General features: G+C 39.5%; 1 protein-coding gene across 1 annotated transcript in view; it reads right to left on the bottom strand.

The window, feature by feature from the left end:
* Nucleotides 1–374: 374 nt before the first annotated feature.
* The window catches only part of TMPRSS12 (transmembrane serine protease 12), a 39,181-nt gene continuing 15,109 nt past the window's right edge, over nucleotides 375–24,446 (bottom strand). The window contains exons 4-5 of the mRNA XM_049884881.1: nucleotides 13,139–13,281; nucleotides 375–635 (exon numbers count right to left, since the gene is read on the bottom strand). Of these exons, the coding sequence (XP_049740838.1) occupies nucleotides 384–635; nucleotides 13,139–13,281 (395 nt within the window). The 3' untranslated portion in view covers nucleotides 375–383. The remainder of the gene's footprint in view (nucleotides 636–13,138; nucleotides 13,282–24,446) is intronic.

Raw genomic sequence — 24,446 nt, 5'->3', positions numbered from 1 at the left:
TGACTTAGCATAAAGTTTTTGAAATAGTTTTGATTAATTTAACAAAAGAAAAGCTTTCGTTTTAATTATAAACTCTTTATTATTTGGCATTTATACACATAAAATAAATATTTAATTGAATATTGTATACAAATGTTATAAAAGTATTCTAAATACAAAATTATGATTATAAAGTAAAACAAGATACATTAAGGTAGCATGTGATTCAGTGTCAAATTTACAATCACATATCTAATGTCACAATCCTTTTATTTTTTAAAAAATGCCCATATAAGAACTCTGAAATGGGCAATTAATTGCTAAAAGAAGTTATTTTCATTATGTAGAATATGGTGGAAAGGGACACGATGCAAAACAAAGTTACTAAAGTCTTCAGAATTTCTTTATGTAGTTGCTAGTAAGACGGCAGAACCTAAGGCTATGAGGACCTGTCCAAGTGGAATATTTATATTAGATATGTTTTTAGCATGTTTCTGGTAGAGGTGTTGTGTCAGCCACTGTTTGTGGAAGGATGGCCCACTATAGACACCAGGAAAATTTTTTCGACCACAGCCATGTCCGTAACTGGTAATTCCCATTACAAAAAATCGTTTATGCTCTGGTAAGTAGCACATTAACGGTCCACCACTATCACCCTATCAAAAAAGTCCCAAAATAGTGTTAGTTACTTCTGGTATTCTTTAAGTAACAGTAAAGCTGGAATAAATTAATTACATTAAACATATATTTATAGAAATATACATTTGCAATATACTTCCAAGTTATAAAGATCTATACATTTTGAATTTAATATTTCAACACAAACAAAAAAAAATTTTTTTTTTCACAAACAGGAGGTATTTAATCTGGCCTGGTACATGCAGGAATCATATATCTGGTGGATAAACTTCCCATCTGCATACTTTGAACTGGAATACCATAAATCGAATTGGTTGAATTTTTAAATACAAACTTTCAGGAGAAATATAATCTAGGAAGTATGTAAATGTGTGAAAGGCATAACTTTAAGATGTATGAAGGATTCTTTCAGGAATGCATGTGTGGTTTGCTAGATAGAGGAGAGGAGTAAGCTGGCATCTTGCAAGAGATGGCATCTTTCTAAGTGTTAACACTGGCTAGCTGTGGGATAACAAGAATAAATGAGCTAGACCTCTTGTTACAATAATAAACAAGTCCCTGTCATAATTCATACAAGACTGTAAATGCACCCAAACACTGAGGACTGTTAATACACTCAAAACAAGGACAGTCAGGTAACAGTTTCAGTGACTAAAGGTTATGGACATGTTTCTAAGGTGTTTTCAACCCTCTACCCAAGGCAAGCATTGAATAATTATTTTTTGATGATGAGGATGTTCTGCCTAGGAATACAATTAGATTGGATTCTTTATTATTTTACTCAGTAATATTTTTAAGGAAAAAAATCACAGAAAAGATAAAACCTGGATTGCAGAAATGGGAGTGAGTAGGAAAAGATCAGAGCATAGTGTACTTCTTGAGAGCGAAGAGCTGGTAGATTTGAAAGGAGTGAAGAAAAGAAGAATAAAGAAAGATTCAAAAAGCACACACACACAAATAGATAAGTTGGACCTCAGAAAAATTAAAAACTTTTTGCTATAGATGATATCATCAAGAAGGTGAAAAGACAACTCACAATGTGGGAGAAAATATTTGTAAAACATATACGTGATATCTGTGAGAGCCAGAACTTGAGAGGATTGCCTTGTTTTTCTGGGTCTCACAAGTTTTCCACCATTGACAGGGTACAGTCTTACCACTTTTCAATCTCTTGTTTTAGTGGAAAATATTTGAGTTTTCCTTCTTTGATAGGTTTCTACCTTACACAGGTCCCAGCTTTGGCAGGTGTTACTGTATTTGATAAGGGACTTATATCCAGAATATAGAAAGTATGCTTATGAATCAATAATAAAAAGATAAATAACTCAGTTTAAAAATGGGAAAAGGATCTGAACAGACATTTCTCCAAAGAAGATATATAAAAGGCTAATAAGATGCTCACCATCATTAGCTTTTAGGGAAATGCAAATTAAAACCATAATGAGATGCCATTTCACTGCCCAAAAGGATGACTATAATAAAAAAGAGAGACACTAAAAAGTGTTGACAAAGCTGAGAAAATAGAACCCTTATCCATTGCTGGTAGGAATGTAAAATGGTACAGCCACTGTAGCAGTTTTTCAAAATGTTAAACATAGAGTTTACCATGACTCAGCAATTCCACTCCTAAGTGAAATTTCCAAGAGAAAGAAAATATGTGTGCACACAAATATTTGTACATAAATGTTCATAGCAGTTTTATTCATATTAGCCAAAAAATGGAAACAACCCAAATGTTCATCAATTGATAAATGGATGAATAAAATGAGGTATAGCCATACAATGGAACATTATTTGGCAATAAGAAGGAATGAAGTACTGATACATGCTACAATATGGGTGAAACTTGAAAACATTATGCTAAGTGAAACAAGTCCATTGCAAAAGATCATAGATTGAATTATTCCATTCATATGAAATGTCCAGAATAGACAACTGTGTAGAGTTTAGTTTTTGCCTCGGGCTGGAGGTGGGTAGGAAAAGAATGGAGAATGACTGTCAAAAGGCATGGAGTTTCTTTTGTGAGGGTGATGAAAATGTTCTAAAATTAGATTGTGGTGATGGCTGCACAATTCTGAATATCCTGAAAATCATTGAATCATACGCTTTAAGTGAATTATATCTAATAAAGTTGTTAAAAAAAAAAAAAGAAGCCCCGGCCCAATGGCTTCACTGGAGAATTCTACGAAACATTCAGAGAAGACCTGACACCAATTCTACTCACACTATTCGAGTACATAGAAAAGGAAGGAATACTCCCTAATACATTCTATGAAGCCAGCGTAACCCTGATACCAAGGCCAGGCATACCAAAACCAAACCAAACTCATTGCTGTCGAGTTGATTCCGACTCACAGCGACCCTATGGGGCAGAGTAGAGCTGCTGCACAGAGTTTCCAAGGAGTGCCTGGTGGATTCGAACTTCTGACCTTTTGGTTAGCAGCTGTAGCACTTAACCACTACGCCAAGCCAGGCATAGATACCACAAAAAAAGAAAATTACAGACCAATATCCCTCATGAATATAGATGCAAAAATTCTCAACAAAATTCTAGCCAACAGAATACAACAGCATATAAAAAAAAAATAATAATACATCATGATCAGGTGAGATTCATACCAAGGATGCAAAGGTAATTCAACATTAGAAAATCAACCAACCTAATTCACCATGTAAATAAAGCAAAGGAAAAGAATCACATGACCATCTCAATTGAAGCAGGAAAGGCGTTTGATAAAGTGCAAAAGCCTTTCCTGATAAAAAATTCTCAGCAAAATAGAAATAGAAGGGAAATTCCTCAATATATTTAAGGGCATGGCATTGTGTTTTTTTTGTTTATGTAAAACCAACAGCCAACATTACACTCAGTGGAGAGAGATTGAAAGCATTCCCCTTAACAGGAATGAGACAAGGATACCCACTGTCTTAGTCATCTAGTACAGCTGTAACAGTTATACCACAAGTGGATGGCTTTAACAAAGAGAAGTTTATTCTCTCACAGTCCAGTAGGCTAGAAATCCAAATTCAGGATGCCGGCTCCAGGGGAAGGCTTTCTCTCTCTGTTGGCTCTGGAGGAAGGTCCTTATCATCAGTCTTGCCTTGGTCTGGGAGCATCTCAGTGCAGGAACCTCAGGTCCAAAGGATGCGCTTTGCTCCTGGCACAACTTTCTTGGTGGTATGAGGTCCCCATGTCTCTCTGCTCACTTCTCTCTTTTATATCTCAAAAGAGATTGCATTAAGACACTTCCTAATCTTGTAGACCTCATCAATATTACTGCCACTAATCCATCTTCTTACATTGTAGTGATAGGATTTACAACACATGGGGAAATCACATCAGAAGGTAAAATGGCAGACGATCATACAATCATACAAGTGAATCATGACCTAGCCAAGTTGACAGATATATTGGGGGATGCAATTCAATCCATGATACCTATTATCACCACTCTTATTCAATATTGTACTGGAAGGCCTAGCCAGAGCAACAAGGGAAGAAAGGGAAATAAAAGGTGTTGTGGACTGAATTGTGTCCACCAAAAATATGTGTTGTAAATCCTAACCTCTTCATGTAGTTATAATCCCATTTGTGAATGGGTTATGTTTATTATGATAGTGAGGCAGGATTAGGGTGTATTTTGAGTCACTCTGTTTTGAGATATAAAAGAGATTAAACAGGCAAGAGAGAGAAGCAGAGATGGGGGAGGATCGCCCAGGAGCAGAAGCTCAAAGAGACAAGGACCTTCCTCCCAGCCGACAGAGAGAGAAAGCCTTTCCCTAGAGCTGGCACCCTGAATTCAGACTTATAGTCTCCTAAACTGTGAGAAAGTAAATTTCTGTTAAAGCCACCCACTTGTCGTATTTCTGTTATAGCAACATAAGATAACTAGGACAAAGGGTATATAAACTGATAAAGAAGAAGTAAAACTATCCCTATTTGCAGATGACATGATACTATACGTAGAAAATCCCAGAGACTCCACAAGAAAGTTACTGAAACTAATAAAAGAGTTCAGCAAAGTGGCAGGGTATAAGATCAACATATGAAAATCAGTTGAGTTCCTCTACACTAAAAGAAGCACTCCAAAAAAAGGAAATCAAGAAAATAGTACCAGTTACAATAGTCCCCAAAAGGATAAAATACCTAGGAATAAATCTAACTAGGGGCATAAAAAACTTAGACAAGGAAAACTATCAAACACCACTGCAAGAAACCAAAAGAGACTGACATAAATTGAAAAACATTCCATGCTCTAACCCTGATACCAAAGCCAGGCAAAGATACTACAAAAAAAGAAAATTACAGACCAATATCTCTCCTGAATATAGATGTAAAAATTCTCAACAAAATTCTGCCCAATAGAATTCAGCATTATATTAAAAAAAAAAAAAAAATTCACGACCAAGTGGGATTCATACCAGGTATGCAAGGATGATTCAACATTAGAAAATCAATCAACGTAACCCACCACTTAAACAGAAAAGAATCACATGATAATCTCAACTGATGCAGAAAGGGCATTTGATAAGAGTCCAACATCCATTCCTGATAAAAATTCTCAATAAAATAGGAATAGAAGAAGAATTCCTCAATGTAATAAAAGACATCTATATAAAACCAATAGTCAACATCATTCTCAATGAAGAGAGGCTGGAAGCATTCCGCCTGATAATGAGAACAAGACAAGGGTGCCCTTTATCTCCACTACTGTCATGGACTGAATTATGTCCCCCCAAAAATGTGTGTATAAACTTGGCTGAGCCATGATTTCCAGTACTGTGTCATTTTTCTGTATATTGTAAATCCTGCCTCTATGATGTTCATGAGGAAGGATGGGCGGTAGTTGTGTTAGTGACGCAGGACTCAACCTACAAGACTGGATTGTGTCTTGAGGCAGTCTCTTGAGATACAAAGAGAAGCAAGCACAGATACAGGGTGACCTCATACCACCAAGAAAGCAGTGCTGGGAGCACAGCGCATCCTTTGGACCCAGGGTCCCTGCGCGAAGAAGCTCCTAGTGTGGGGAAACATCCATGAGAAGACCAAGACAGAGAGAAAGCCCGCCTCTGGAGCTGACACCCTGAATTTGGACTTCTGGCCTACTTTACTGTGAGAAAATAAACTTCTCTTTGTTAAAGCCATCCACTTGAGGTATTTCTGTTATAGCAACACTAGATAACTATAACAGAATTTGGTACCGAGAGAATGGGGTGCTGCTCTAGCAGATACCTAAAATGTGGAAGTGGTTTTGAAATTGTTAATGGATAGAGTTGCAACAGCGGCAAAGGACCAGAGCAGCAGAGAACCTGCATCAGCAGAGAAGTGGCAACAGCAGCAGAACCAGGAGACCAGGGAAGGATGGTGCTGCAGCTGACTCATGGAGCAAGAGAGCTGAGTGCCTGTGCACAGGAGGCTTCCTGGTAGAATGGGGTGCCTCTGGGCACTTACCGGGTGGAGCTAGGTTTGCTGACCCATGGAGCAAGAGAGCTGAGTGCCCGTGTGCAGAAGGCTTCCTGGTGGAGTGGGGTGCCTCCAGGCACTTGTCAGTGGTTACATAGCTTTGGAACACTTGCCCCAGCCGGGCAGATGTGGGTGGGAGGACCAAGGGCCAAGAGGACAGGAAACCAGGAAGGAGAAGCTGAAGAGACAAGAAACACAAGAAGCCAAGCTGTCTCAGTCTCAAAAGGTATGGCCATGACCTCAGGGGTTTCAAAGGGTGGAGCCATGGCCTCTGGTGTTTCTAAAGGTGGAGTTGCCACTTGGATGGATGAGGAGAGTGGTGCACCTAAAGCCGAAGAAGCAGAGTTACTGTCCCAGTGGACCTGGAAGGCAAAGGTGAAGCCCAGGGCCGAGGGGCCTCCACTCAGAATCTGGACAGTATGGCCAATACCTAGAGTCTGGAGGGCAGGGCCATTGTGTAAATTGTCTCAGAGAACAGAGAATTATTTTCAAAGCTTTGAGGGCTAATGTAATGTGTTCTGCTGACTTGCTTGGTGCCCATTATCCCTTCTTTTCCTCCAGTTTCTCCCATTTGTAATGGGAAATGTCTAGCTTGTGCCTGTTCTGCCATTGTACCTTTGGATGCAAATAACTTATATTCTAGATTTCAGAGATGATGAGGAATTTTTGTATTTTGGACTTAGAGTTAAGACTTTTGCTCTATGATGGGGTGAATATATTTTGCATGTTGCAAGGATGTGATTTTTGGGGGGCCAAAGGGTGGAATGTCATGGCTGGAATTATGTCCCCCCCCCCGCCAAATGTATGTATGAATTTGGCTGGGCCATGATTCCTGGTATTGTGTGATTTTCCCGTATGTTGTAAATCCTGCCTCTATGATGTTAATGGCAGTTGTGTTAGCGAGGCAGGACTCAATCTACAAGACTGGATTGTGTCTTGAGGCTATCTCTTAAGATACAAAAGTAAGAAGCAAGTAGAGAGACAGGGGGACCTCATACCACCAAGGAAGCAGTGCTGGGAGCAGAGCACATCCTTTGGACCCAGGGTCCCTGTGTGAAAAAGCTCCTAGTGTGGGGGAACACTGATGAGAAGACCAACAGAGAGAGAAAGTCTTCCTCTGGAGTTGACGCCCTGAATTTGGATTTTTAGCCTACTTTACTGTGAGAAAATAAGCTTCTTTGTTAAAGCCATCCACTTGTGGTATTTCTGTTATAGCAGCACTACATAGCTAAGACAACTCCTATTTAATAGTGTGCTGGAAGTCCTAGCTACAGCAATAAGGCAAGAAAAGGAAATAAAAGACATCCAAATTGGAAAAGAAGAAGTAAAACTATCTGTATTCACAGATGATACGATTGTATATGTAGAGAACTCCAAAGATTCCACAAGAAGACTACTGGAACTAATAGAAAGATTCAGCAGAGTAGCAAGATACAAGATCAACATACAAAAATCAGTTGGACTCCCATACACCAACAAAGAGAATTTCAAAAAGAAAATCAGAAAAATAATACCATTTAAAATAGCCCCTAAAAACGTAAAATACATTGGAATAAATCTACCCAGGGATGTAAAAGATCTGTACAAAGAAAATTACAAAACACTATTTCAAGAAACCAGAAGAGATCTACATAAATGGAAAAACATACCATACTCTTGGGTAGGAAGACTCAAAATTGTAAAAATGTCAATCCTATCCAATGTGAGTTACAGCTATAATGCAATCCTGATCCAAATACCAACAGCATTCTTTAGCAAGATGGAAAAACAAATCACCAACTTTACATGGAAATGAAAGAGGCCCTGGATAAGCAAAGCATTATTGAAGAAAAGGAACAAAGTAGGAAGCCTCAAACTCCTATCTGGTCTCAGAACCTACTATATAGCCATGACAGTCAAAACAGCCTGGTACTGGTACAGAGACATAGACCAATGGAACAGAATTGAGAACCCATACATAAATCCATCCAGTATGGTCAGCTGATCTTTGAAAAAGGGCCAAAGTCTATTAAATAGGGAAAAGATGGTCTTTTTAACAAATGGTGTTGGCAAAACTGGATGTTCATCAGTAAAAAAAGGAAACAGGACCCATACCTAACACCATACACAAAAACTAACTCAAAATGGATCAAAGACCTAAATATAAAACCTAAAATGATAAAGATCATGGGAGAAAAAATAGGGATAATGCTAGGGGTCCTAATACACAGCATAAATTCAATATGAACCATAACTAATAATTCACAAACACCAGAGCATAAACTAGATAACCGGGAACTCCTAAAAATTAAACACTTACGCTCATCAAAAGACTTCACCAAAAGAGTAGAAAGAGAACCTATAGACTGGGAAAATTTTTTTGGCTACAATGTATCTGACCAGAGTCTAATCTCTAAAATCTATAGAATATTCCAACACCTCAATAACAAAAAGACAAAATAAGTGAACTAAAAAATGGCCAAAGGATATGAACAGACACTTCACCAAAGAAGATATTCAGGCAGCTAACAGATACATGAGGAAATGCTCACAATCATTAGCCATTAGAGAAATGCAAATCAAAACTACAATGAGATACCATCTCAACCCAACATTACTAGCACAAATCAAAAAAACTGAAAAATAACAAATACTGGAGAGGTTGTGGGGAGACTGGAAGTATTATGTACCGCTGGTGGGAATGTAAAATCATGCAACCACTACGGAAAATGATATGGTGCCTCCTTAAAAAACTAGAAATAGAAATACCATACAATCTAGCAATCCCACTCCTTGGAATACATCCTAGAGAAATAAGAGCCGTAACATGAATAGACATATGCACACACATGTTCATTGCAGCATTATTCACAATAGCAAAAAGATGGAAACTACCTAAGTGCCCATTAATAGATGAATGAATAAACAAATTATGATACATATACACAATGGAATAATATGCAATGATAAAGAACAATTATGAATCTGTGAAACATCTCACAACATGGATGAATCTGGAGGGCATTAGGCTGAGTGAAATAAGTCAATCAGAAAAGGACAACTATTGTATGAGACCACGATTATAAAAACCCAAGAAAAGGTTTATAGACAGAAAAAAAAATAATCTTTTGGAGTGGGGATGGCAAATCACTAACTAAATAATAGAAAACTGCTAATTTTGGTGGAAGATTAGAGCGCATGTGTCCAATAACAGAGGATTAGTTAAATATGTTTTAGTGCATCCACACAATGAACTACTACTATGCAGTCATTTTAAATGTTGTAGAACAATATTTTATGAAATGACAAGGTGTTTCCAACTTACTAAATAGGAAAAAGTACACTACAAAACAGTTAAAAAATTCCATGCTCATGGATTAGAAGACTTAACATTGTAAAAATGTCAATACTACTCAAAGTGATCTGTAAATATAATACAATCCCAACAACATTCTTTAATGAAATGGAAAACTAATCTCCAACTTTATATGGAAAGGAACCAAAAAATATTGCTGTTGAGTCTATTACAAGTCATAGTTGACCCAAAAAGATAAGAGTAGAACTGCCCCGTAGGGTTTCCAAGGAGTGGCTGGTGGATTCAAACTGCCAACCTTTTGGTTAGCAGCCATAGCTCTCAACCACTGTGCCACCACAGCTCCATGGAACGGAAAGAGGCTCCAAATAGCTAAAGCAATATTGAAGAAGAACAACAAAGTAGGAGGCCTCACACTTTCCAACCTCAGAACTTACTCTACAGCCATGGTAATCAGAATGGCCTGGTACTGGTACAACAACAGACTTGTAGACCAATGGAACACAATTGAGAACTCAGAAGTAAATCCATCCATTTACGGGCAGCTAATCTTTGACAAAGGATCAAACTCCATTCAGTGGGGCAGAGTCAGTCTCTTTAACAAATGGTGCTGGCAAAACTGGACATCCATTTGCAGAAAAATGAAACAGGACCCATACCTCACACTACACACACAAAATAACTCATAATGGGTCAAAGACCTAAATATTAAAACTAATACTATAAAGTTCCTGGAAGATAACATAGGGACAATGCTAGGCATTCTAATTTTTTGCATAAATACACTATCAAACACAATTAAAATTATATGAACAACAGAAGATAAACTAGATAACTGGGACCCACTAAAAATTAAATACTAATGTTCCTCAAAAGACTTTACCAAAAGAGTAAAAGAAGATCTACAGACTGGGAAAAAATTTTGGTAACTATATTTGACAAGGGTCTAATCTCTAAAATATACAGAAAACTTCAACAACTCAACAACAAAAAGACAAACAATTTAATGAAAAAAACGGGCAAAGAAGATGAACAGACACTTCACCGAAGAGGACATTCAGGTGGATAACAAACACATGAAGAGATGCTTGAGATCATTAGCCATTAAAACTAAACCCACTGCTGTCAAGTTGATTCCAACTCATAACAACCTTATAAGACACAGTAGAACTACCCCATAGGATTCCCAAGGCTGTAAATCTTTACTGAAGCAGACTGCCACATCTTTCTCCTGCAGAGCAACTTTTGGGTTCAAACCGCTGACCTTTCAGTTAGCAGTCAAGTGCTTTGACCACTGCAACACCAGGACTCCATTAGCCATTACAAAAAAAAAACCAAACCCAGTGCCATCGAGTCGATTCTGACTCATAGCGACCCTACAGGACAGAGTAGAACTACCCCATAGAGTTTCCAAGGAGCACCTGGTGGATTCAAACTGCTGATCCTTTGTTTAGCAGCTGTAGCACTTAACCACTACACCACCAGGCTTTCCCCATTAGCCATTAAAGAGATGCAAATCAAAACAACAATGAGATAGCACCTCGCCCCTGCAAAAATGGCAGTGATCAAAAAACAGGAAATGATAAACGCTGATGGGGTTGTGGGGAGATTGGAACTGAAGGCTCAGGACTATAGTCTTGTGGGACAACTAGGTCAATTGGCATAACTGAGTTCATAAAAGATAATGTTCTAGCTTGAAAGTGTCTGGGGTCTTAAAATCTTGCAAGTGGTCATCTAAGATACAACTATTGGTCTCTTCCCATCTAGAGCAAAAGAGAGTTAAGGAAACCAAAGACTCAAGGAAAAAATTAGTCCATAGTACTAGTCCCACTCAAACCACAGCCTCTTCTAGCCTAAGACCAGAAGAACTAGATGGTACCCGGCTACTGCTATCGACCATTCTGACCAGGGTCCCTGATAGAATGGGACAAAAATGTAAAACAAAACTCAAGTTCATAAAAAGACTAGACTTACTAGACTGATAGAGACTAGAGGAATCCCCGAGACTATTACCCTAAGATACCCTTTTAACATGGAACTGAAACCACTCCGGGAGGTGACCTTTCAGCCAAATAATAGATTGGCCTATAAACAATAACACTCATGAGGAACGTGTTCTTTTAAACAATCAACTATATGAGGCCAAATGGTCAACATCTATGCAAAAGCAAAGATGAGAAGGAAAGGAAGGGGAAGGAAACTGGATGGATAGAAACAGGACAAAAAAACCCACTGCCATCGAGTCGATTCCAACTCATAGTGACCCTACAGGACAGGCAGGGTAGAAATGGTGAGAATGCTGACACATTACGGGGATTATAACCAATGTCACGGAATAATATGTATATGAATTGCTGAATGGGAATTTAAGTTGCTGGGTAAACATTCACCTAAAACACATACAATATTCAAAAAAAAAAAAAAAAGGAGAGAGAGATAAAGGTTGAAGGCAAATTTTGCCTAAGGTTGACCCTGACTGTAGACATCAAGGAATCAGAAAGCAAGAGGATTTGCATTTTTAGAAGAAAAAGAATAAAAAGGATTAAAGGTAAGAAAAAAGAATTTAGCATTTTTGGATTTATAAAAGTCTATCAAAAAGTAATTAAAAGGAGGAATCTGGAAGGATTATGCTGAAGGAAATTAGTCAGCTGCAAAAGGACAAATATTGTATGAGACCACTATTATAAGAACTCAAGAAATAGTTTAAATAGAGAAGAAAATATTATTTGATGGTTATGAGAGTGGGGAGGGAGGGAGGGAGAGGGGCATTCACTAATTGGATAGTAGACAAGAACTATTTTAGGTGAAGGGAAAGACAACACACAATACAGGAGAGGTCAGCACAACTGGACTAAACCAAAAGCAAAGAAGTTTCCTGAATAAACTGAACACTTCAAAGGCCAGCATAGCAGGGACAGGGCTTTGGGGACCATGGTTTCAGGGGACATCTAGGTCAACTGGCGTAACAAAATCTGTTAAGAAAACATTCTGCATCCCACTTTGGAGAGTGGCATCTGGGGTCTTAAACACTATCAAACGGCCATCTAAGATACATCAGTTGGTGTCAACCCACCTCGAGCAATGGAGAATGAAGAATACCAAAGACACAAGGTAATTCTGAGCCCAAGAGACAGAATGGGCCACATAAACAGAGACTACATCAGCCTGAGACCAGAAGAACTAGATGGTGCCTGGCTACAACCGATCACTGCCATGACAGGGAACACAACAAAGAACCCCTGAGGGAGCAGGAGAACAATGGGATGCAGACCTCAAATTCTCATAAAAAAGACCAGACTTAATGGTCTGACTGGCTAGAAGGACCACAGAGGTCGTGGTCCCCAGACCTTCTGTTAGCCCAAGACAGGAACCATTCTCAAAGCCAACTCTTCGGACAGGAATTGGACTGGACTTTAGGACAGAAAATGATACTGGTGAAGAGTGAGTTTCTTGGATCAAGTAGACACATGAGAGTATGTGGGCAGCTCCTGTCTCGAGGGGAGATGAGAAGGCAGAGGGAGACGGAAGCTGGCTGAATGGACACAGAAATAGGGGGTGGAGAGAAGGAGTATGTTGTCTTATTAGGGGAAGAGCTGCTAGGAGTACAAAGCAAAGCGTATATAAATTTTTGTATGAGAGACTGACTTGATTTGTAAACTTTCACTTAAAGCACAATAAGAATTGAAAAAAAAAAAAGTGATTAAAAGCTTTGCTCAAGTACCCCCCGGCCTTAGAAAATATTTTTAAGGAAAATTATTTGGTCTTACCCTGCACGTATCAAAGATTCCATCTTCATCACCTGCACAAAATGAAGTGTTAGGAATTATTCCCCCATAGCTCATCTCAGAATTACAAATGCTTCGAGAAATATAATGCACTTCTGCGTCCTGTAAGGTATCTGTACCATTACCTATCAAGAAAAAAATACCAATAAGTTATTTTGGAGATTTGGCATTTTGACAGTGATTTTTGGTATTTGATAGGTTTTCTTCCAGAGTGACTGACTCAGCAATTACGTAAAATTGTATCCATATATGTATGCACGTATACTTAGGAAAATTCCAGAAGAATGTTCATCAAAATGTTAATGATAGTCATCTCTACGTAGTAGGAATTTCGGGTGTTTTTCTTATCTTTGCTTTCACGTATTTATTTAAAAAAAAAATTTTATTAAGGGTCTCACAAAATAAAGCTATATAAACATTGTGAAAGGTTAAAGATGTAAATGCTGAGATTGATCTTATGTTGTAAATTTGAAAAATTTTACTAAATTTGCTAATGATATTAAGACATGAAGGATGGTGAACATGAAAACAAAAAATTTTCTAAATTAACATACTCCTCTGATTTCTCTGCTAATTTCTGAACATAAAGTGCTTTTTTTTTTTTTTGCCACAGAGAGGAAAAGAGAGACCACCACCTCAAAAGGAACCATTAATGGACAGATTATTGTAAAATTAATCCACAGAAAAGCCACTATAACAGCAACATCTGATTCCATCAGCCTGTCTCAGAGCTGCAGTTATCACATGTGGCAGATGACTGTTTTGTGTGCCATGCATCCTTCCCAGCTTCTCTAGTAATAGACATTGTTCCCTTGGCTTCAGGTTGGCAGATGACCTGATAATTCCCTTCATAGAATTCCACTCTCCTAGTGATGCTGATTGGGCTGCAGACCAACATATTTTCCATAAAGCTAGCCAATCTGAATAATTCCCCAGCATTTCTTTTACAGGAGCTGCCACAGAAGAAACTTTTTCACTCTAGGCACACACTGTTTGGCTGTATGGATATATTTGGGCTTGTTTCTACTGTCTAATCTGCTCTTTTTATATGTCAAAAGTGATTGGCTTAAAACACACCCTACGCTGATATGGCCTCATTAACACAACAAGGAAAACCCTAGTCCCAAATGGGATTATATCTGAAAGTATAGGGATTAGGATTTACAACACATATTTTGGGGGGATACAGTTTAATCATAACACCTCCCTTCTGGCATCATTTTCCATCGGATATATCTTTTATTTCTTTTGGTGCAAACCATTTGTAAGTAAACTCAGTTTTTGTTCACTCTTATTCTTGACTGATAGACAACATGTAATCCCTTTTCATATGCTGTAGTGAAGTTGTGGAACAAAAACAACCAAAAAAGATCTGAAATACAGCCAGAGAGAAAAGAAAAATCCTTATAAGAAACTACGGATTGACTTTCAGAAAACTTCTCAACAGCAATAATGAAAGTCAAGTAAATAGACAATGAAATACCACCTTCAAAGTGCTAACAGAAAATAACTAAAACCCAGCCATCTTCAAAGTGCTAACAGAAAATAACTACAAACATATAATTGATATCCAGCAAAACTAACAGGTGAACAACCAAAAACACGCTAGCTCCATTTACATCTTTTTTTATTTTTATATTTTTCAATAAGTAATGGGATAAGGGAGGGAAAAAAATTTGCTATATATATATGTATACACATATATGTGTATATATATATATACACACACACACACATACATGTATAACAAAACATGGATAATCAGGATCAATCATACCAATGAATATGGTAACTCCCTTCTTTGATCTGGAGGCATGAGGAGCCCAAAGTAGTCAGGTGGCATTCTTAACTTCAGTTCAGTGGAATCAGTGTTGTCTTCTGGGAGGAGCTTTCCTCCCTTTGGAACTAAGACCTCTAGACCCGTAGAGTATAGAGTCTCGGGGACAGGATACAAAAATTTTGTGAGTAGTGAACAGTGCCACTCCCATTTCTACCCCTTGATTCCTGGACCCATGAATCATGGCTAAGAGAGAAACAGTGCCATATACTGGATGCTAGTTTAGAGCATATACAGTCATCTGGAGAACACTGCCCCAACCATGCAAAGTATTGCCAGCTAGCTGGCACCGTAATTGTGTCTTTAGAAGGGTATTCCACGTTCTATCAACCCAGCTGCTTCAGGATGACGGGGAACACGGTAAGACCAGTGAATTTCATGAGCATGGGCCCACTGCTACACTTCATTTACTGTGAAACAAGTCCCTTGATCTCAGGCAATGCTGTGTGGGATACCATGATGGTGGATAAGGCATTCTGTAAGTCCATGGATGGTACTTTTGGCAGAAACATTGCATGCAGGGAAGGCAAATCTATATCCACAGTAACTGTCTATCCCAGTAAGAACAAAATGCTGACTTTTCCATGGGAAGCGATCCAATGTAATCAACCCACCACCAGGTTGCTGGTGGATCACCCTGAGAAATGGTGCCATGTTGGGGACTTGGTGTTGGTCTCTGCTGCTGGCAGATTGGGCACTCAGCAGTGGTTATAACCAAGTTGGCTGTGGTGAGTGGAAGTCCATGTTGCTGAGCCCATGCATAACCTCCAATCCTGTCACCACAGCCACTTTGTTCATAAGCCCATTGGGCAATGACAGGAGTGGCTGGGGAAAGAAGATGACTGGCTTCTACAGAACACATCATCCTATCCGCATGATTGTTAAAACTCTCCTCTGCCTAGGTCACCTTTGATGAGCATTCACATGAGACGCAAATATCTTCATCTCTTTAACACATTCAGAAAGGTCTATCCACATACCTCTTCCCCATACCTTCTTGTCATCAATTTTCCAATCGTGTTCCTTCCAAGTACACCCAGCCAAACCACTAGCCACAGCCCAAGAATCACTATACAGTAAAACATTTGTCCATTTCTCCTTCCAAGAAAATTGAACAATCAGATGTACTGCTTGAAGTTTTACTCACTGGGAGGATTTTCCTTCACTGAGGTCCCAGAAAGGGGCTATAGTGCTGCTGTTGTCCTCTTTCAATTGGTACCTGCATATCTCACAGAACCATCTATAAACCAGGCATGAGTTTTCTCTTCCTCAGTCAACTGATCACCCATGAGGCCATAGGTGCAGACTGGGAGTGGGGAGGTAATGTGACAGGAGTCAAGACTACAGGCATTTGGGCCAATTCCTCACGTAACTTACTTTTACCTTTGGGTCCTGCTCGAGCCTGATCTTGTATATACCACTTCCATTTAATGATGGAGTGCTGCTGTGCATGTTTGACTTTATGACTTTGTGGGTCAGACAACATCCAGTTCATGATGGGCAGCTCAGGCTGCATGGTGACTCGGTGGCCCATGGTTAAGGATTCAGTCTCTACTAAGGCCTAGTAACAAGCCAAAAGCTGTTCATCAAAAAGAGAGTAGTTATGTGCAGAGGATGGCAGGGCTTTGCTCTAAAATCCTAAGGATCTGCACTGTGATTCACCAATAGGGGACTGCCAAAGACTCCAAACAGTATCTCTACCTGCAACTAATACTTCAAGCACCATTAGATCAGTTGAATGATATGGCCCAAGTGCCATAGCAGCTTGCACGGCAGCCTGAACCTGTTGCACAGCCTTCTCTTGTTCTCAGCCCCACTCAAAACTAGCAGCTTTTAAATCACTTGATAAATAGGCTGAAGTAACACACCCAAATGAGGGATATATTGGTTCAATTCCAAAGAGGCCTATCAGGTGTTACGCCTCCTTTTCAGTTGTAGGAGGGGCCAGATGTAACTACTTATCCTTCAGTTTTGAAGGATTAGCTCAACATGTCCAACACCACCGCATCCCTAGAAATTTCAGTGAGGTGGAAGGCACTTTAATTTTTGTCAAATTCCCCACTCTCTAGAACACAAACGTCTTAAAATAGGTCTAGAGTCATTGACACTTCTTCCTTACTAGGTCCAGTCAGCATAATGTCATCAATGTAATAGACCAGTGTGATGTCTTATGGGAGGGAAAGGTAGTCAAGGTTCCTGCAGACTAAATTATGACACAGGGCTGCAGAGTTGATATAGTTTTGAGGAAGGACACTGAAGGTGTATTGCTGGCCTACTGCTTTTGGTGGTCTTTTGAAACAGGTATGGAGAAAAAGGCATTAGTCAGATTGATAGATGTTCACCAGGTACCAGGAGATATATTAATTTGCTCAAGCAATAAAACCACAACTGGAACAGCAGCTACAATTGGAGTCACCATCTGGTTAAGTTTTCAATAATCTACTGTCATTCTCCAAGATCCATCTGATTTTTGCACAGGCCAAATAGGCAAGTCGAATGGGGAATCACCACCCCTGCATCCTTCAAGTCCTTGATGGTGGCAGTAATCTCTCTAGGAACGTGGTATTGTTTTTGGTTTACTATTTTCCTAGGTGGGGGCAGCTCTAATGTCTCCCACTTGGCCTTTCCTATCATAATAGCCCTTATTTGACATGTCAGGGATTCAATGTGGGGATTCTGCCTGTTGCTGAGAATGTCTATTCCAATTATGCATCCTGGAACTGGGGAAATCACTAAAGAATGGGTTCAGGGACCCATTGGACCCACTGGAAGACGGACCTGAGCTAAGACTTCATTAATAAATTGACTTTCATATGCCTCAACTCAGACTGGTGGGCCACAATGGCATTTTGGGTCTCCTGGAATTAGTGTCAGTTCAGAGCCAATATCTAGTAATCCCCCAAAAGTCTGATTATTTCCTTTTCCTCAATAAACAGTCACTCTAGTAAAAGTTCATTGATCCCTTTGGGAAGGCTGGCAGAAAGATTAACAGTATAAGTTTTTGGCAGTGTAATGGAGTCCTTCCTCAAGGGGACCTGGCCTCCCCTTCAGTCAAGGGGTTGTGGGTTTTGAATAAGGGGCCATTACTCTCTATTCTGGTGACTGAGGGGCTGTTACTATGTATTCTGGTGATTCCAGTTAGATTGCTGTTCACCTTTCCTAGAATTCTGCTTGTACAGATCAAGTAAATTATTTAGCAGATTTCCCATCTATTTAACTCCTAGAGATACCATAACTAAGTAGCCAACGCCATAAATCCACACAAATCAGACTATTTTAATTACTACTTTGACACTGCTGTTACAGTAACCACGCCCACCTTGCCTTTGGTGATGAAGTGCTGCCACTTGGCCCCTGTAGCTAGGTGTCTTAATTCAGTCAGGGAAGTTCCCACTGTCAAATCTGACTTACATAAAATAGTAATCACAGCAGTCTTCAAGGACGCTGGAGCTCCCTTCACAAATTTGTTCCTCATCATTGTGGTGAAAAATGTGTCCTCTGGGCACCCCATAGGTGGGTCTGTGGGTCTCACCTGATAAATCCACTCTAATATGCCAACTTCCCTAAGCCTTTGGATACCTTCTTCTATAGTATACCAAGGCAGGTCTGGTACTTCAACTTGATTAATCCATGCTTCAGTGAACCAGCCAAATAAACTATTAGGTCCTTTTCTAACTTCAAGAGCTAAATCACTGAATGAAGAATTTGTTTTCAGTGGGCCCATACCAATAAACTCAGACTGATCCAACTTTATGTTCTTTGCACCATTATGCTACACCTTTAATAGCCATTCCCACACATATTTCCCAGGCTTCTGTTTGTATATATTAGAAAAATCAAGCAGTTCTTTTGCAGTGTAGCATACTTCCCCAGGGGTCATACTTTGTACTTCACTTCTGGGGCTTGCGGGGACTTGATTCTAGTTATAGATTTAGAAACAAAAACGGGTGGTGGGTGTGGGTCCTGGGGACATTCAGCAAGGTCTTGTAAGGCATCTACTTCAGGTAATGCCCCAGACACTTTCTCAGACAAAGGCTCTTCTGACACAGCTGGGTTAATCTCATTAGATTGGGATGGAAGGGATAATGGTTTTACTAGGGAGGGTGGATTAGCAGAAAAAGATGGAGTAATCTCTTCAGATGGGAGAAAGAGGGCTGGTTCTGTTGGCAGGAGTGATTCAATGGAATTTATGGGTTCAGCATCCCCAGCTTCCTGATTATCTGCACATATGTCCACATTCCAAGTTTCAGGATCCCATTTCTTCCCCATCAATGCCCTCACTCTAACTTCAGACACCATTCAAGGTTGAGTCCAAATGGCATTGTTATTCAGCCAGTCTTAAGACTCTAGGTTTGGTTTTTGGCAATATCGGCTCTCTTCCTAAAAGAAATAAGGCTTTCTTTCAGGGTACACATAGCAACTTTCAAGTCTTTATGCAGCACTTGAGCTGTGACTCTGATGCCCTTAGCTCATCTCTTTCTTTTACCACTTTGTTTAGCAAAAGCAATGCTGAAAGGGGCAGCATGAGAAAGAGATTGTAGGGGCCTAACATCCTGGGTATTGTAGCATTGTTTCTGCATAGTTAACTTTTACATACCCCAGTGATTTTGTGATTTGCAGTTTGTTTCCTCCCTTCTCTCTTCCTTTCTCCATGATTCTATAAAGTTTAAAATTAACCTATGTTCCTCCTGAACAAGCAGAACAACAATCAATAAGATCTGGGACGAGACAACCAGACAATGGGGGCCCATCTTGTGATTGAAACCAGGATGGCATCAGATGACCTCTAAAGAACACGCACAGATGGTCAACACGTCTGAAATGTGATCAACATGCCTCCCGTCAAAGGGGAACTGTCATTCTCCAGATTCTTTAAGCCTAAACCCTAGCCCTATAAAACCGCTCTGTTGGTCTCCAGGAGACAGACAGATATTGCAGGAGCCCATTCCCCTCTGTCCCTTGTGTACTGGTATACAATAAAGCCCTCTTGCTGCTTACCTTACCCCTGTCTTCAGTATTGGCTTTGTGGCAGGTGGCTCAAATCCGTGTTTTGCGGTAACAATGCCAACCACCCTGCCTCCCTCATCTTCTCAGTTTGACAGAAATGCTAAAATACACAATCACCCAGTGCCTTGTTTCTCACAAATATTTGATCCAATAATGGTGATATTTTACGTATTTCTTTTTTTTTTTTTTTACTGCCACCTCACACCATGGATTAGTAGTGCCCTCTTCCCTCCTGGAATTAGTCATCAGTGTATTTAGGTGTAGCCAGCCTTGAGAACAATTCAGAAAACTCATCCTTACGATTTCTTTCCTCTAGAACCACTCTCAGTACTAAATGTCTTAGGCTGGGTTCTCTAGAGGAGCAAAACCAGTGAAGCATATATAGATATAAACACATAGAGAGAGATTTATTTAAAAAGAAATGGCTCACACAGTTGTGGAGGCTGCCAAGTCCCAAATCTGTGCGTCAGGAGTCAGGCTGAAGGCTTTTCCTGACTCACTTGGTTGCAAAGGCTGATGAACCCAAAACTGGCAGGTCAGGCAAAAGGCTGCTGGCTCATGGGGTTGTGGGAGCTGGTGAATCCAAAAACCTGCAGGTCAGGTGGCAGGCTGCTGGTTTACATTCCAAGAACTGGAGGTCAGAGGACAATGGGTCAGATGCAGGACTGAGAACAAGTTGAGTTTTGCCAGAACTTCCATATATACTGGCTATGGCCACACCCCCAATGAAACTCCCCTTAGATCACAAAATGGAGGATAATTACATAATACTGACAATCATAGCCTACCCAAGTTGACCATAATGAAATAGAGAAAATGTTTCTTTCGGTGCTTTAGTATTGGAATAGAGAAAATATACTTCTAGTGTTTCAGCATAGCTGTATAAACTGATTAATTTCTAGTTTTTGAAACATAATTACTTGCTCTGAAATGTCTCATGATTTTTTCTATAAAGAAGAATAAGGTAATCAGTTTTTAGTTGTTGATTAAACTATGTTCCTCTCCCAGGGAAAAACAACACACAAAACCGAGGTAGCTGAACAAAGCTTAGATCCATCTTGTGACAGAAACCAGGATGGCGTGAAGGGACTTACAGGACTCCAAGATGACATGCAGAGACTTACAGGACTTCAGTAACAGATCACTTTAACATCGTGTCTACCTCAAAGAAAAACCAACATTCCTGAAAACCTCTAAACCCTAGTCTTCCCCCTATAAAAACCCTCCAATTAGTCCTCTAGTTTAGACAGAATTTGAGAAAAATTTAACCCTCTCTGTCTCTTGTATGCTGATATTCAATAAAGCCCTCTTGCTGCTTACCTCCTCCCGTCTCAGAACTGGCTTTGCAGCAGGCGGCACGAATCCACAATTGGCCGTAACAGTAACATTAACCATCAGTTTCTATAGAAACGATTCTGTTGTGCATCTGAGACATTACCAATCTAGGACCTTTTTAAAGTAAATTCTCAGCTTGAGCTTTTTAGTCTACCCAAGTAGTGTGATTTGGGGCAGTAAATCCACATGACTGGTGTTATGGACTGAATTGTGTCCCTGAAAATTGTGCAACAACTTGACCAGGCCATGATTCCCTTCATCCTTTACATGTGTTGTAAAGCCTAACTTCTATGTTAATGAGGCAGGACTCAATCTACAGGATTAGATTGTATTTTGGGTCAATCTCTTTTGAGATATAAAAGAGAATCGAGCAGATAGGAGAGGGACGTCATTACCACCAAGAAAGAAGTGCTAGGAGCAGAGCGTGTCCTTTGGACCTGGGGTCCCTGTGCTGAGGAGCTCCTAGACTCAGGGGAAGACTGAGGACAAGGACATTCCCCCAGAGCTACTAGAAAGAAAAAGCCCCGCTGGAGCTGGCATTCTGAATTCAGACTTCTAGCCTCCTAAACTGTGGAAGAATAAATTTCTGTTTGTTAAAGCCATCCACTTGTGGTATTTCCATTACAGCAGCACTAGATAACTAAGACAAGCAGTATTTGTAATTACGTATTTTCTGGGGAGATTTTTACTTCTTCCACCTTCAGTTTTCCTTGCAATCCTAGGGTGGGGAGGGGTTGAGGATGCTTGGGTTGTTTCTGGTTCATTCTGTTTTTTTTTTTTTAACTTTTTATTTTGAAATAATTATAGATCTTTTCCTTGCCAATTTGGTATACCTCAACCTACTAAACCAAACCAAACCAAAACAACGCTCATTGCCATCCAGTTGATTCTGACTCCTAGCAACCTAATAGGACAGAGTAGTACTGCCCCACAAGGTTTCCCAGGAGCAGTTGGTGGGTTTGACCTGTCCATCTTTTGGTTAGCAGCCAAACGCTTAACTACTGGCACCACCAGGGATCCAACCTACTACCTCTCCCTAATCTTGGCTGAAGATTTAGTCTTGAAAGGTTGAACCTGAGTGGCCCTGAATTTAGGAACAGCAGACACAGCTGATGATGTAATGTGGTACTAAACACAGGAGGATTAAGTAAAAATCTACATCAGGAACAGATTAGCAGAAGCTAAATGGAGCTTTAGGGCTCTCCTTTGAATGGGCCCCTGCCAAGAGGAGACGTACACATACACACACACACACACATATATATATATATACATATATATATGAAGCCCTGGTGGTGCAGTGGTTAAGTGATAAGGCTGCTAAACAAAGGGTCAGCAGTTTGAATCCACCAGCCACTCCTTAGAAACCCTATGGGGCAGTTCAACTCTTCCTATAAGGTCGCTATGGTTCGGAATCGACTCGGCAGCCATATATATACATATGAGCCCTGGTAGCGCAGTGGTTAGGAGCTTGGCTGCTAACCAAAAGGTTGGCAGTTCGAACTTACCAGCAGCTCCTTGGATACCCTACGGGGCAGTTCTACTCTGCCCTATAAGATCCCTAGGAGTCAGAATCGACTCTATGGCATATAACAACAACAACAAAAATATACATAAACATATGCTAGATTATGTGTCTTAGTCATTCTTACATTTAGAGTATATGTGAGGGGCTCCAGCTTTATGGAAAGCATACCCCACCCACATTTGGACAAAATGTCTTCTCCAAACCCCACCCCACCAAAGCACATTAAACTGCAGGTATACTGAATTTTACCAATTTGGCAAATGCCCTCAAAATAACAGGGAACTTCATCCTTTCAGTTACCTTTCTAAAGTCCCGTTTTCACACTCAGTCCTTGACCCGTGTATTCTATCTCTTTAATAGTTTTCAGGAGGAAGGCTGTTGTTTGCATGTAATCTACCATGTTGCTAGAGAGCTAATTTAACAATTAAAACATATTATTCTTGTTTTACGCACTGTCAAACTATACAACATTGTAAGAGACAATATAATAACAGAAACATATTAACTTTGAGGCAGGCAAACCTGGGCTTGAATTCTGACTCCATTACTTAGTCAGCTGTGTAACTCTGGACAAATTATTTAATGCCTGTAAACCTGTTTACTCATCCATAATAGTGTATTTCTCATAGCATTGTTGGGAGCATTAAATGTTTGCTATTTGTTATTGAATATTTAACAACAATTAGAACAATGATGATAGGAACAATTACCATTTATTCAGGTTAGCTACTTAATAAAATTATTATTTTTTTTTATTTTATTAAGTAGCTAACCTGAATAAATGATAATTGTTCCTATCATCATTGTTCTAATTGTTGTTAAATATTCAATAACTTGCCCATGGTCATTCAACTGGTAATGGCAGTGCTGGGATTCAGACCCAAGTCTGTAAGTCTGAAGCCCATGCTCTTTTCTCTATACCATACTGCTTTCCTTACCTTCCTTAGAAAGTATTTATGGAGGAAAAAAGAAAAATAATAATTCACAGCTCTTTCATATATTTATCTCTATCCCATCTAAATAATCCACAGATATTTAAATGGGTAGGGCCTATGAGAAAGAGAAAAAAAAGAGTCACAGTCCTTGATCGTGAATATTCCCAGCAGGGCTGTAATTCACGCAAGAGCAGTTTAATGTAGTAGTGAAGTATTCAGGCTTTAAAGTCCCAAAGTTCTGGATTTGAGTTGCAGCTTCTTAACCTCTAAGATCCTCGATTTCTGGTCTGTTAAATGGGAATGATAACATCAACTCCCTACCAGGATTATTGGTAGGATAAATTAAAATAAATTCATATATTTAAAACAGTACCTGATACATGGTAGCTGTTGTCATTACCAAAGGCAGAGAGTATGTTTTCTATTCCTCTTATTAGTTAAATCAATCGACATTTATTTAGTGCCCTTATATACACTAAAGAAAATATATGGTGGTCAACTTACTTGATGGTAAACTTTTTGAATAAAAAAGTTTAAAAAAGAAACTAAATTTGATTCCTTAAAACCAGAAGCTTGTTATTTAAGATAGGAATTCTGCCACGGAGCTGGTTCCATTACCTTTCAGTCTCTGAAACCACAGACACACTT

Source organism: Elephas maximus, chromosome 4, assembly GCF_024166365.1.
Source record: "Elephas maximus indicus isolate mEleMax1 chromosome 4, mEleMax1 primary haplotype, whole genome shotgun sequence".
Lineage (NCBI taxonomy): Eukaryota > Metazoa > Chordata > Mammalia > Proboscidea > Elephantidae > Elephas > Elephas maximus.
Note: the sequence above shows the minus strand (reverse complement) of the source record. Positions and strands in the feature narration are given on the sequence as shown.